Genomic DNA, 12688 nt, shown 5'->3' with positions numbered 1-12688 from the left:
GTTCTCTCTCTTCTCAAACTCTCGCTTTGTGTTTCGCACGGGTCTTGCTTCTACGGTATGGCTTAAGAAACGACCGCGATATGCTTCCACTGCGAAACATTGTCTCCTATTGAAACTCCTCGCTGGAGCCTACCACCCCGGTTTGTCTACTTTCTCTGGCCCCCGAGAAAGAACGGAAAAGCCCACGGCAATCATGGGTCCCTTTGGCAGAGTCCTCGTCCTCATATTTGGCATCTCTTTTATGACCTTTGTGACATTTTTCGGCCGCCTCCCGGCACTTCGGTAAGTGTAGCCTGCTTGGACTCTTGTCGACCAGCTGGCGTTCCCACCCTAGAAATAAGCTTAATATTGATCGGCACGTGGGTAGACATACACCCATCGCAGGCCTCTACCGACTAATATGGGTTCACACGCCAAATGTCTTGCTCAAAATCGATCAGCGGGTGACTGCTGGTCGGCTGTCGACATCTTGTGCCAGCTTCGGCAATTACATGATGTATGATCGTCATCCGACGGTTGTGGTAAGTCCAACTTCGGTACATCATGTCTCGAAATGTCCGCGGCTGACAGTGTCAGATCTTCTTCGTCACCACTCTTGCCGTAGCTGAGATGATGTTCCTCCCGACTGCTTGGCCACTCATGTCTTTGCCCGTCAAGATCACGGGCTGCCTGGCCATCGTCTGCCCCTATGTCTTCCTGTACCTTGCATGCGCTGCCGATCCAGGATACGTCACCGAGGAGTCCCTGCCGCACCTCATGACCCTTTATCCTTACGACTTCATCCTGTTCCATCCAGGTCGTGTTTGCAGGACATGCAACTTGCCGAAACCCCCTCGATCAAAGCACTGCACCGTGTGCAAGAAGTGTGTGGCACGCAGCGACCACCATTGCATCTTCATCAACTCGTGTGTTGGACTAGGCAACCACCACTACTTCTTGCTTCTGCTGCTGTCGACCGCGATTCTCACCTCGTATGGAGGGGTTTTGGGAATGTCGCTGCTATCAGCGCACGTGCATGAGAATCACCCAACCTGGCAGCTGTGGAAACCGAACACTACAATGTCATGGACCAGGTGGCTCGGTTTATTCAGCATCGGTATTCGCCAGCATCTCGGCTTGGGCGCATCGACACTGCTGGCTGCGATGATATCACCGCTGATCTGGGGCCTCTTCCTGTACTCCCTGTATCTGGTGTACGCCGGCGTCACGACGAATGAGTCCCTCAAATGGTCAGAATGGAAGGAGGACACCCGGGACGGATATGCCTTCGCCCGGCCTTTGCCTACCAATAGGCAGATTGCCGGCGAACCTACATGGACAAGATGGCCAAAGCTGCCTGCAACGATCATGGTCACCACCGACGACGCCGAGCCGCCTCTGCCGGAACAACAGTGTCCAGGCGTGGGCGAGTGGGAACGACCTCGGAGCTTGCGTGATGTCGAGAACGTCTACGACATTGGCTTTTGGGGAAACTTGAAGGACGTTTTCCTTGTTGGCCACTATCATGGAAGCGAAAATGGTGAACCACTATCAGAGCGGAAGCGTTACGACAAGAGGGCCGCCAATGGTGGGAGGTACCCGCCTTAGCCACGGAAGAAGCAGTCTCTGAATCAAATTTAGATGCATGCGATCTCGTGTCTCTTCATCATCATCATGTTCTCAATTACATCGTTTGGCGTGGCGAACCCACGCGACTAGGTTTTGTATCCCTGAACATCGTCCCCGCCATAACATTGGATAGTAGCCCCAGTTCCAATGTCCTCTTCGAGCGTGTGCGCGGAATGTGCTTATAGGATGGTGCCGAAGCTGCGAACATTAGTATCATTGCGAAAAAAGAGTGGGCGCAGAGCTTACCCAAATGTCTGCTTGATGCTCTTGACATAGTACTCCGTCCAATTCCTCTTGGTAACCTCCTCCTGTCCGACGGGCACACCATCCCATGTCACACGCATAATAGTCACGTGATCGACGTCGTTCTGATCGAACTCGATCTTGAGGGTCGAGTAGTGGTTAGCTGGCCACTGCGCCAACCGCCAGCTTTGAACCACCTTCTTAGGCTCATCGAGCTCCAAGTACTCGCCCGACACGTTTCCGCCAAAAAGCTCGAACTTGCCGCCCTCCTTCGCACCCTCAAAGACCTTGGGAGGCGCACGGGTGAACGCAGCGATGCGTTGAGGATCAACAAAGACCTGGTACGCTTCTTGCGCTGTTGTGCGGAACTCGACGGAATCGGTCACCGTAGTTGTGTTGACTTTGGACGAGCTCGAGCTCTGGGTCGTGGATGTGGCGGCGGGCTTAGCACTGCCGGACTTCTCGTACATCTTAGGCGTGGAGAAGCCGCTCGAGGGATTCGACCCCTGTGCATGCTGGATATCCTTTCCGTGGTGGCTGATGACCGCTGGGGCGAGGTTCTGGAAGATCTGGCGCAGCTTGGGCACAAGCTCCGACTTTACGAGGGCTTTCACGGGTTGCTTCTCCTTGGACTCGGCGAAGAGATCCACGTCGAACTAGCACGCAGAAAAAAACAAAATTCAGTCACTGGTTGGAAACACGAAGAGGAGGGTGACATACCACGTACTCGTCCTCTTCTGTGTCGTGGGCAATTTCGGGGACGGTGATGGAGCCGGATACGTCAGCGGCATCAGGAGCAGACCCTACCGACAGGCGTCAGTGCCTGGTGGTGACAGAACGGACAAAAGAAAACACTACGGGGCTCCTCTACGACGGGCGTGATTTACCAGAGTATTCGAGGACGAGCTTCACGTCGAAGATGGTTATGACCTTGCCCTTGCGCTGACTAACGTCAACGTCGCCGTCCATGGACTGGAGACCCGAGATACGGGCTGTGACGTCGCCATTGGTAGCTTCGAGCTTGAGACAGTTGTCCTTGAACCACTCGCGCGCCCATTCTGACACGTCCTTGTTGACCCAGTGCCAGTTGTTGGGGTTGTGCAGGACCATCTTGACGGTTCGGTACTCGGTGTCGACGAGAGCTAGGAGGCCTGCGACAGTGCGTGTTAGCGCCTGACTTGAACAATGAATGCGCAAAGAATAGGAATTGAGGTAGCTTGATCAGGATGGCCTGGTAGACCACAGCATGATAGTCATCAATGAAGGGAGTACAAGTCACTCTATGACTGGTGCCAGCTGGGTTTTTCATCATAAAGCAAAAGGGAGCGTGTGTTCGGCGCGCGTGGACGGCGCGCGTGGACGGCGCGCGTGGAAAATTGACTTACAATTAAAGCAGAATATGAGTCGGTCGCGTATATCAGTGCGAGAGTGTACAGCTGGAGAGTTAGCAGAGAGAGAAGAAGGTTTGGATTGAGAGTTGGATGGTAGATGAAGAGGAGATGTAGAGGAAGCTCGAGCGACGGAAGAAGCCTCTAGAAATTTGTCTGGCCCACTTTGGAGTAATAGTGGAGCGGCTACGTAGTGCCAGTTGAGCAAGAGCGCGATGCCACTCGCTCACCCTGTAGCAGGTCGACCGCACGCATCTACATCAGTCTTGTCGTAACCGTATGTCTTCCATTTGGTGTTTCTCTATCTGTCACTGTGTCACAGAACGAGTCTGTCCAAAAATGAAGCCTGTATGCACAGACTTGACTTCATCAGGGTCACAGCGCGATCCTCGTTTCTCGGCACAATTGACAAGACGATGAATATTTGTATTTTCATTGGGATGAATTTCGAATGGACGTTGAACTACTCATGCACTATATGAACCGACAAGTGAGCGAAAATCAGCAGCAGCTAGACAGAACCCTCGCTTCGAAAAAGAAAGATTGTGCGCGCTAAATCCAAATCTAGAGAACCTACCTTTAAACCATTGACATCTGGAAGAGCGTCTAGCGCTACAAATATCTCCCTAGAAAATGATGTCCCTCAACTTCAAGAGCCCAGCCAAGGTGATGGCCGTGACGACAATCGATGAGCAAATCGCCATGCTACCACTGCAAATTTCCTTTTCACCGCCAAACACGACTTCGGCTCGGCGGGTCGAATACGACAGAAGAGGTCGTTCTTCATCAGCGCTGGCACTATCCGGAGATCCGAATCCTAAAGGGAAACGAGTGGAATCCAAGTTCCAAAATGCTTGACGGCATGCACCGTATGACTTGGGTTGGGCGGTGTCCACATAAGAAGGCACAAGCGTACCTTCTCTATCCTCATCTTCATAAGATGAGAATTGCACACTGCTGGATGAATCAGTCGAGGCTGTATAAGTGCAACTGCAGGAATCCCAGCGTCTAAAAGGGTATGAATGTGGGTGATCACGGTACCAGTGAAGGTAGTCGTTGAACCCAGCATCGCCTGAGGATTGGAGGGCTAGGATGTATCGCTCGCGCCGAGCCAGACATTCAGCTCGATACTCCGCGTCATTGACTGGTTTTGGAGTCCATGATGGCTCTCGCTCAAGGCTGGATTCTATGCTGTCTGCGCTGGTTGTCTGCTCCGCTCGCCCCAGGTATAGCGGACTCACAAAAGCGTCAGCGGATGGGATGCTCACGGTCAGAGTAGGGCGTTCTTGGCGACTAGCCATTGTAGGGAGATGGTTGTGTAGGTTGGGTGTGGTGAAGTACAGGCAGGGTGTGGGAGAGGTCGGGGTTGTGTTCAGGCCTTTGTGTTCCTTCCGAGTACCTGAATCACCAGTGTATAACGAGTTCAGTTGTGATGGAGGGATTCCCGAATCGCTCTTCTCGTCAGGGAATTGCAGTAGCGAGTGACTCGGATAGCGAAGAGCAGTGCATCTTGGAGATACTTGTAGCAAAATCGACCAAGTCGTTGTTCGCTGTTCCCGCGTGGCATCTTTGTCCATCAGAGTCTTCTAGAAATTGGTGTTCCCATCTCGGTTCTGAAGGAGAGAACGCCAGTGCACAATTTTGAACGATGGTGTAAAAGGCTCTGCATTGTTACAGAGTGAGAGCCGCGCCATTTTACTGGCTTTCGGACGTTGCGATGTGTATCAGTCAAGTTCTTGACGAGGTGTCCTTCAAGTTCAGATCGAGGGCATATACTTGTGAACATGTGTTTCCTTGTGCTCTTGGAAAGTCGCGAGTGTACAAGAGTTCGCACTACTACGAACTTGTGAAGACAGATCCTGTCCGTTGTTGAAAATGGGGAAGCCTGTAGGAGTCGGGACACTCGGGAGTAAAGATGCGTTACCAAGCCACAGGTGCCTATCTGCCTCAGCCACCTTCACCAGCCACAGTTGAGCTCGGACCCCTGGACGGAAGGTGCCCCTCTAAACAAGGGTCCACCGCCGGCCGCCACTGCCATTGACCGCTTTAGCCTCTGGCCCACCACCGCATTTGACTTCACTTCACCAAACGCACAACAATATCGGTCATGTCCAACTTCATTTCCGGAATGTAAGAACAGGCTCTTCTGAGACTGACTGGAAATGTGCTGATGATGCAGAAATGCCCGCTTCCGAGGCTCCTCGGGCCGTACCGAGAGGAGTCCCGGCCCGGCTGAGGGACCCCTCCTGCCGCCTCCCGCATCCTCATCACCAGCGGCAACGCCTACGCCTGCAGGCGCTGTTGCATCGGGGCCCCTGCCTTTTGATGGACCTGTGTCCAGCTGGCCACGGCCTCTGCCTGCCTGGCTGAGTCGCGCTTGTGCGAAGCACATTGTCAAGGGTAATTTCATGACGCTCAGCGCGAGGCCCAAGACAGTTGACCAGGGCGAGTGGATAGCTCATCAGGGTAAGTCCAGAAACCGCTGGTGCTTCACGTTATATGCTAAGGGAAACCCCAGTTGTCGAGCACTATAGGGTGCTGTGGAACTTTGTACGCGTGGTGGTTGAGAAGGATGAGGATGGCACATCAATTTGCAACCGTCAAAGCTGCCCCAAAATGTCAGCTGGAAGCAGCACCTCATACACCTGGCTGAACAGCCGTCACGAGCCAGTTGAGCTACCTGCATACGAGTATATGACACTTATGCAGCGCTGGATCTCAGGCAAGATTGATGACACAAACCTCTTCCCGTCAGACCCAGCTGGTGTGTCCTCAGCACCCTATGCTGATGCTGCCAACCCCGAGGCCAATGGTGCCGACGAATACATTGGAAAGCGGAGTGGGTTCCCGAAAGAGTTCCCTGGCATCTGCCGCACCATCTTCCTACAGATGTTCCGCGTCTACGCTCATCTGTACTGGGACCACTTCCTCGACCCATTCTATCAGCTGAACCTGGAGAAGCAACTCAACAGCTGCTTCAGTCACTTTGTCTTGACGGCAACGACGCTGGACCTGCTGAGGCCGGAGGATCTCGAGCCTATGAAGCCACTCGTGGACATGTGGGCTGCTGACGGCACGCTACCGCCGGAAAGCAAGGCTTATGGGTTTGCAGACTTGAAGCAGGGCAAGGAGCTCGTGGACCTCAGTGCTGCTGCAGCATAATTCTGCGGGTTTGGAAACTGATTGCGGACGTGGTGCATTTGCAGGGCCGGCAGGAGCGGCAGACTAGCTTGGATACCTCTAAACCACCACATAGAACCCACTCCTCGCATCGACAATGGGCTGAAGCCATGTGATGGCTCGCAACTGCGCCGAAAGAGACGGAGGCTGTGAGCATTCCGAGCTCTCCGTGGAGGAGCCTGGCATGGTATGCTCGTGAGACACCAGGGCCTCTGGCAAATACTCCGTTGTTGCCGGCTAGAACAGCAGAAAATCAAACAATGTCTACACAAACCTACGTGAAGCTAGGTTGGGAACTCGTCCTTGATACAAAACGTCAATACGAAGATACGCCAATATTTCCTGGGTTTAACACGAGCCGGCAAAGCTTCCCTCCCATTCTGTGCTGTATGCTGTCTATGAGGCTGCTTGTGATAGGCGGTAAGCTTTTGGACCCTTAATCAACTTCAAGACTATGCAAACTAACCCCTGGATCTCCTGGCTTTTGACGCGAGCCGGCGAAGCTTCTTTCCAATTCTGTAGTGTATGCTGCCTACAAGGGTCCTTGACATCAAAGCCTAGTCGCCGCGTGACACTTTAGCTTTTGGACCCTGAACGACCTCAAGACCCTGACTGATCTCAAGAACCTTAAGACCCTGGCTGATTGCGAGACCCTGAAAACAGAATAAAAGCCCGCCCCCCCTGCCTTGGAAGTACTTTCTTTTTTCCTCCTACATCTACGATCCAAGCTCTCTATACTGCTCACTCAGCTCACAGACGAACTCGCTCTCAAGCCTTCACTAGCTCGATATCTGACAGACTGTTGCACTGTGCTTCTACTACTTAAAGCACCTGCTCCCCCGTCTATTAGACAATCTATCTTCACTCTGACAACTCACTTTCTCTTTCTGAGCTCATACCACAACCGGCTCCCCAGCTACCCAAGACTTTGCACTTCAAGTCTTTTCGCTTTACTTCATCACCAAGCAACTACCGGCTTTCAGTAGTCACATCTTACACTCTCATCAAGATGTCTCTCAACTCTCTCAACCACGCTGCCATTGTCGCCGCTGGCCACACCGCTCAAGCTCGCCGTCGCCTCAACAACGCCATCTCTCGCTCCAAGCAGGCCGCCGCCATGAGGGTCACAAAGGATATGACTTCCGGTACCCAGACGGAGGTCATTGAATTTGCTCATGATGACTTTGACGAGCTTCTGTGCAACCAGATGCATGACTATGTCGTCGCGGCCGAGAAGGCCACCAAGGACTCCATTGCTGGCATCCGTCGCTACTACAACACCAATGCGCCTTGCATGTACTCTCTGCCCCGCGACCGGGCCACTGATGTCAAGACCGTCAAGCAAGAGTGCCTGGACATGTACAAGTGCCACGACGCCCGCCTGAAGGACCTCCTTCTCGCCTTTGAGGAGGTTTCCGATGAGAAGTGGGCGCAGATCAAGCAGCACCACGCTCAGTTCAAGGACAATTTCCTCCAGCGCCTCGAGGACCGCCGCAGCTTCTTCATCCAGCGCTGGAAGCTTGCTCTTCGCCTCCGGGTGTGCCATCGCCGCGTTGTCTGCAACGCCGCCGATGTCAAGTACGCCGGCAATGGTTGCGAATTCCTCCTCAACCAGGGCTTCCACCTCTAGGCGAGGACCTGCCTTTTACGAGACGGCAACGTCAGAGATTTCCTTCTGTTCAGCAAGACAACGATACCCCTTTTTTGGAGCTCTTCAGCTCACAAGCGAGTCGAATTTTCACCACGATACCCCCCGCCAGAAGCCCATGAGCTTCAAGGCGATCTGTCTTTGACTACGTGTCCTGTTTCTATCACAGCGTTGGGGATGCTTTTGAGTCACACATTTGTGGTCAGTTCGCAAGGGTGCTGTGGACATTATGTCCTCAACAAAACTCAAAAAACCACAAAAACAACAACGGTGCACGGATTGGAGGATTTGGATTTCGGTTGGCAAAGTTTATGTGCGTAGGAGCACACAAGCGATCATATTTCCTTGGAGAACGTATACACTGTTATTACTATCAATGATCAACACAATTGTCATCAACTGAATTGTCACTGTGATGTGTTGTACTATATGTACTCCCAGTGAATTGTCCATGTCATGAATGATTATGGGGATATGATCCTGGCACAGGCTGATATTCGTTCTACCTGGTGTATTCCCTCCGCCGCGTGAGCTCACGAGAAATATAAACTTTGAGCCGAAGGGTTCATTGCATGTAAGCGGCCCAACAAGGGTCTTTAAGTTTGAACTTTGAACCCTGATTTTGGACCCTGAATTTGGACCCTGAATTTGGACCCTGAATTTCCATCCCATCAAAATAGCATGCGATGAACGCGGCTTACATCCGATCATCCCGGCTTGCCGTACACACATGTTGTCTCGCCCCCAAGCATCCATCGATAATGTCGCACATAATAAGGTTCGGGCCTACCCGCACAGCCCGCAGCTGGTTACACAGATTGTGCTCTGAATTCCATAGGCTCGGTGTGCGAACTGAATGGATCAGCGTGAAGACGAAGAGCGTGCGGACGAGCATGCTATGATGGTATTGGAAAGATGCTGGTGATATCTAGGTACACCATTGGGAAAATCATCATAACCCGAAGAAGGGTTCATAGTAAAAGTTTCTGGAAGTAAACTGGATCTTCAGTTAGGCCCCATGCGCTTCAGATTTTCGGGGACACCATTCTCACTGGTTGTAGCAGGAGCATGTGGTTCCATCGATAATGCCCAGCGTACACGATAACGGGGTAAAAGTGCGCCAGGCAGGAGACGCGCCAGTCCAGGGATTTTCGGCATCGCCGGAAGTCATTGTCGGCAAAGCTAGCTAGATACTCGCACAGATACTGCACGTAAAATGGTTCTTTCTGTGGGCGAGTGGCAGCTCGGTCAACCGCAATCAGGGAGCATTCAGAAGCAACCCAGAGAATGCTGTACTACGTTCCAGCCGGCGATGAGACGCAACACTCCCAGCTCATGCGTCTTGCGGACCAGCCTCAGGCGCACACACGCGCAGAGGTTTTGTTAGCTTCTGACGGATGGACCAAGTCCACAGTTGCCAATTGTGTCGTCGTGCCTTTGGATGACACAACTTTTGACTCGACTGGGTCTCAGCGTCTCCCTAGGCCGATAGACCCAGAAGGCGAGAGTAACGGCTGCGTCGTGCTGGACTTTCCTCTGCCTGTGAACCAGCGGCTTCTCGACATTTGAGCCGGGAAAGTGTCGCTGTCCAGAGTTGAGTGCTTGCGATCTGTAGTCCGAGTTGGAGGAGTCCGCGATGTGGTGCCTGGATATCCGAACAAAGCTAAGAGTACCACAGCAACCGCTCATTCAAACAGTGAGATTTCCGTGCCCGCTGTGGTGTCTAGCATCGTCCACATACGTGGATACTCGCCGCCACCAGAAGCAAACGTGCCTGATTGATGTAGTGAATTTCACATGCACGAAATAAGGTCAGCTTGTGAACTGGTGTAGGAATTTGAATTGATCTGGAATGATTAAGACTGGAGCAGGACACCCCTGTCTGGGGGTTGCACTGAGACAGGGCACAGAGGAGGGCTGTGAATTGGATGCATGCTGTCGGGCCTGGCGAAGAAAGTGTGATGTTTTTGGCGGTGATAGACTGATAGCCTGAGTACTACTTAGATGTTGGTGGGGTCAATGACACAAAGGGTGATTGTATTCTGTTGTACAACACAACCTCAAGCAAGGTACTACTTACTATCAATGCTGTCGTGCATACCCACGAAATGTGCGATAGCCGTCGTCATCATCTCCCATCGTAGTTGCTGAGCTTTTTTGCCTCGCCCACCAGACTGACACACGGCCTCTTCGGCGCTCGCCGACATCTCAAAGACAAAAGATCAAGGCATCCCACGATGGCATGAGATCATTGGAGGGCGCAAGTAAATTGTGGGGATTGGAGGGGCAGTCACAGCGAAGAAAAAAAAAAGATCAGAGTCACAGACACAGAGACGCGGGGAGAGACGGATAGCACCACCAAGACGCTGGCGGCGTCTGCCTGCTGGCCAAAGTTTGAAAAGAACCCTAAATCTGACCGCATCCTCGGCTTCCTCTCCCTCCCTTCCTCTCTCTCTCTCCTCTTGGGCAACCCTCGACTACTCCACCGGTCCGGACGTTGTCACCGTGATAATCACACGTATCTCCTCGCGCCGCCGACTCCCACATTGTCGTTCTTTGCAACGTAATCGACCTCGTACAAATACAAAAAATCTGCCCATCATGGTCCAAAAAGTCTACGTCACGTACAACGATGTCCACAAGCTTTGCCAGCAGTCGGCTGACAGGCTCCTGGCCGACTGCAAGCCCCAGCTCATGATCGCCATCGGTGGTGGCGGCTACGTGCCTGCCCGCATTCTGCGCTCGTTCCTCAAGAAGCCCGGTTCGCCCAACATCCCCATCCAAGCCATCGGTCTGTCCCTGTACGAGACGCTCGGCGCAGAGGGCGATGGTCAGGTCGAGGCTCCCGGTACCAAGGTGACGCGCACACAGTGGTTGGATCTCAGCTCGCTGGGCGAGATGGCCAACCTGGTCGGCAAGAGGATCCTGATCGTGGACGAGGTGGATGATACCCGTACGACCCTGGAGTACGCCGTCAAGGAGCTCGAGAAGGATGTAGAGGCCGCGAGGCAGCGCCTTGGAGGCAACCAGCCCAAGACAGAGTTCAGCATCTTTGTTCTGCATGTAGGTCAACGCCACGTCACGGGTACGGATAGAGACTAACAGTGTTTCGCAGAACAAGGACAAGCAGAAGAAGGGCGTCCTCCCCAACGATATGATGGAGGAGGGTCGCTACCACGCTGCGCGCACGGTCGGCGACGAGTGGATCTGCTACCCTTGGGAGGCCGGTGACATTGAGGAGCACGACAGGCTAGCCAAGGAGTCCGGTGTGCCAGTCTAAGAGCACAAACAATTCTATTCGCTGTTCTATGCTATGTTGTAGTCGTGCCTGTCGTGAGGGTATCTCTATCCAAGAGTGCGGACTCCAACTCCCAACTTCAGGTTGCCTGCTGTTCCTTTGCATGCTTCTCCTTCAATCTCTTTTCCTGCTTCATGAACTCTCGTATACCGACCGGCACATGCGCGAACAGATCATCTTCCCACGTATCCTTGCCAATGATGGTCGAATCACCAACTTTCATTCCCGCTATGGGCTGTTGCTCTTTTGTTGTGGTAATCACATCGCCTGCCCCTCCATCCTCCGCCTTTAATGCAGACTCGGCCTCCAATCGCTTCGCCCGGTACTCCTCCATATCCTCCCGGAAGAGGTCCCACACGCAGTTGACACACCCGCTCATGCAACAGTTGTCCGGCTCCTGGGGCTCTGGCGGCACCAGCACGCCCCCTATTAACCGCGACTGGTTCTTCTTGTTCGCACTGTGCGCGGCAATGTCCTTCTCGCCGTCCAAGCGTTTACCGAACACCCGCAGGGCCTTTTCCTCAGCAGTGCTCGTATCAGGGGGAAGTGAGGAGGTAGGAGGTGGCGTACTTTCGGTCTTGGCCTTGCGGCCGGGCTTCTTCTTGCCGGCGGCGGGCTCCTCCGCAGGCTGGACAGATGGGTCGGCGGACTTGGGAGGAACCTCGGGCTTGGTGTCGAAGCCAAAGGGCGAGGGATAGTCGAGCATGGCCTGGTAGAAGGCGCCAATGGGGAAACGCTGGGTCTGGGGGTCGTTGGGTTCCCTCGTGTTGGGGGTGTTGGTAGTGAAGGTACGTGTCACCACGGGCGTCGCAGCCACCTGGCTGATGGCGCGCAGCTGGGGCGCGATCCTCATAGTGAGAGACATGGCCGCGACGAGTGCTTGTGAAAGAGAGGGATGAAGCTGTCGGCAGGAGGGTGGACACTGTTGGCAGAGCAAATGGAGAAAACGAGAGTGACGTCGTAAATTTGCGGAAGCACGCGCCGGATTTCGGGGGACCTCGACCGACCCTCGGTTAGCCAGGGCACGTGACCGACCACAGCTGCCAAGCAATCCTATGAAATCGACCAATTCTTGCAAGATGGTACGTATAGTGGGATGTATGTAATTGAATTAGTTCAAAACCTCAAGATACACAGATTGTGGTTCATCGAGCTTGGTGCAGGAACTTGATCACTGATAGTAGCGACGTGCAGCTAAAAGAGGCAGGCGGTGAAGCCCACATTGTTTGTTTCCGACGCGACTTACTGCCGCGACTTATGGTCCTACCCCCAGTTCGAGGCAGGATGTTGTCAATATCTCTACCAGTATAATTCAATTGTTCA

General features: G+C 53.3%; 7 protein-coding genes across 7 annotated transcripts; 4 read left to right on the top strand and 3 right to left on the bottom strand.

The window, feature by feature from the left end:
- The first annotated feature begins 78 nt into the window (after positions 1-78).
- F5Z01DRAFT_492002 (DHHC palmitoyltransferase-domain-containing protein) lies at positions 79-1809 on the top strand. The gene is made up of 3 exons (XM_046260196.1): positions 79-282; positions 368-521; positions 577-1809. Exons 1-3 carry the CDS (start codon positions 194-196, stop codon positions 1585-1587), a joined length of 1254 nt encoding a protein of 417 aa, XP_046120824.1. The 5' UTR covers positions 79-193; the 3' UTR covers positions 1588-1809.
- F5Z01DRAFT_491958 (Hsp90 co-chaperone AHA1) lies at positions 1569-3359 on the bottom strand. The gene is made up of 5 exons (XM_046260195.1): positions 3237-3359; positions 2739-3002; positions 2572-2654; positions 1855-2507; positions 1569-1806 (listed from the first exon to the last, which is right to left on the bottom strand). Exons 2-5 carry the CDS (start codon positions 2959-2961, stop codon positions 1788-1790), a joined length of 978 nt encoding a protein of 325 aa, XP_046120823.1. The 5' UTR covers positions 2962-3002; positions 3237-3359; the 3' UTR covers positions 1569-1787.
- A 506-nt stretch (positions 3360-3865) lies between these two features.
- Positions 3866-4816, bottom strand: F5Z01DRAFT_634461 (uncharacterized protein; the record flags this gene model as incomplete). Its single annotated transcript, XM_046262061.1, has 1 exon — positions 3866-4816. The coding sequence occupies one exon, from the start codon at positions 4814-4816 to the stop codon at positions 3866-3868; it is 951 nt and encodes a 316-aa protein (XP_046120822.1).
- Positions 4817-5302: 486 nt separating this feature from the next.
- Positions 5303-6773, top strand: F5Z01DRAFT_491950 (Mob1/phocein). The gene is made up of 3 exons (XM_046260194.1): positions 5303-5369; positions 5419-5705; positions 5758-6773. Exons 1-3 carry the CDS (start codon positions 5347-5349, stop codon positions 6399-6401), a joined length of 954 nt encoding a protein of 317 aa, XP_046120821.1. The 5' UTR covers positions 5303-5346; the 3' UTR covers positions 6402-6773.
- A 655-nt stretch (positions 6774-7428) lies between these two features.
- F5Z01DRAFT_634459 (uncharacterized protein) lies at positions 7429-8049 on the top strand (the record flags this gene model as incomplete). The annotated part of the gene is made up of 1 exon (XM_046262060.1): positions 7429-8049. The coding sequence occupies one exon, from the start codon at positions 7429-7431 to the stop codon at positions 8047-8049; it is 621 nt and encodes a 206-aa protein (XP_046120820.1).
- Positions 8050-10322: 2273 nt separating this feature from the next.
- On the top strand, positions 10323-11382 carry F5Z01DRAFT_720113 (phosphoribosyltransferase-like protein). Its single transcript, XM_046266569.1, has 2 exons — positions 10323-11130; positions 11183-11382. The coding sequence occupies exons 1-2, from the start codon at positions 10669-10671 to the stop codon at positions 11345-11347; spliced, it is 627 nt and encodes a 208-aa protein (XP_046120819.1). The 5' UTR covers positions 10323-10668; the 3' UTR covers positions 11348-11382.
- Positions 11383-12319, bottom strand: F5Z01DRAFT_649287 (oxidoreductase-like protein). The gene has a single exon (XM_046263083.1). It carries the CDS (start codon positions 12228-12230, stop codon positions 11445-11447), a length of 786 nt encoding a protein of 261 aa, XP_046120818.1. The 5' UTR covers positions 12231-12319; the 3' UTR covers positions 11383-11444.
- Positions 12320-12688: the final 369 nt, after the last annotated feature.

The sequence above is a fragment of the Emericellopsis atlantica genome (genome assembly GCF_019669845.1).
Source record: "Emericellopsis atlantica unplaced genomic scaffold F5Z01scaffold_6, whole genome shotgun sequence".
Classification (NCBI taxonomy): domain Eukaryota; kingdom Fungi; phylum Ascomycota; class Sordariomycetes; order Hypocreales; family Bionectriaceae; genus Emericellopsis; species Emericellopsis atlantica.
Note: the sequence above shows the minus strand (reverse complement) of the source record. Positions and strands in the feature narration are given on the sequence as shown.

Coding starts and splice junctions, on each gene's coding strand:
- F5Z01DRAFT_649287 (XM_046263083.1), bottom strand. CDS start 12,230: ATGTCTCTCACTATGAGGATCGCGCCCCAGCTGCGCGCCATCAGCCAG.
- F5Z01DRAFT_492002 (XM_046260196.1), top strand. CDS start 194: ATGGGTCCCTTTGGCAGAGTCCTCGTCCTCATATTTGGCATCTCTTTT. Junction 283..367: donor GGCCGCCTCCCGGCACTTCG/GTAAGTGTAGCC, acceptor GCACGTGGGTAG/ACATACACCCATCGCAGGCC. Junction 522..576: donor ATCGTCATCCGACGGTTGTG/GTAAGTCCAACT, acceptor TGACAGTGTCAG/ATCTTCTTCGTCACCACTCT.
- F5Z01DRAFT_491950 (XM_046260194.1), top strand. CDS start 5,347: ATGTCCAACTTCATTTCCGGAAT. Junction 5,370..5,418: donor TCCAACTTCATTTCCGGAAT/GTAAGAACAGGC, acceptor CTGATGATGCAG/AAATGCCCGCTTCCGAGGCT. Junction 5,706..5,757: donor CGAGTGGATAGCTCATCAGG/GTAAGTCCAGAA, acceptor GGGAAACCCCAG/TTGTCGAGCACTATAGGGTG.
- F5Z01DRAFT_491958 (XM_046260195.1), bottom strand. CDS start 2,961: ATGGTCCTGCACAACCCCAACAACTGGCACTGGGTCAACAAGGACGTG. Junction 2,655..2,738: donor GCTCGTCCTCGAATACTCTG/GTAAATCACGCC, acceptor GCCTGTCGGTAG/GGTCTGCTCCTGATGCCGCT. Junction 2,508..2,571: donor CAGAAGAGGACGAGTACGTG/GTATGTCACCCT, acceptor TCTGCGTGCTAG/TTCGACGTGGATCTCTTCGC.
- F5Z01DRAFT_720113 (XM_046266569.1), top strand. CDS start 10,669: ATGGTCCAAAAAGTCTACGTCACGTACAACGATGTCCACAAGCTTTGC. Junction 11,131..11,182: donor TCAGCATCTTTGTTCTGCAT/GTAGGTCAACGC, acceptor AGTGTTTCGCAG/AACAAGGACAAGCAGAAGAA.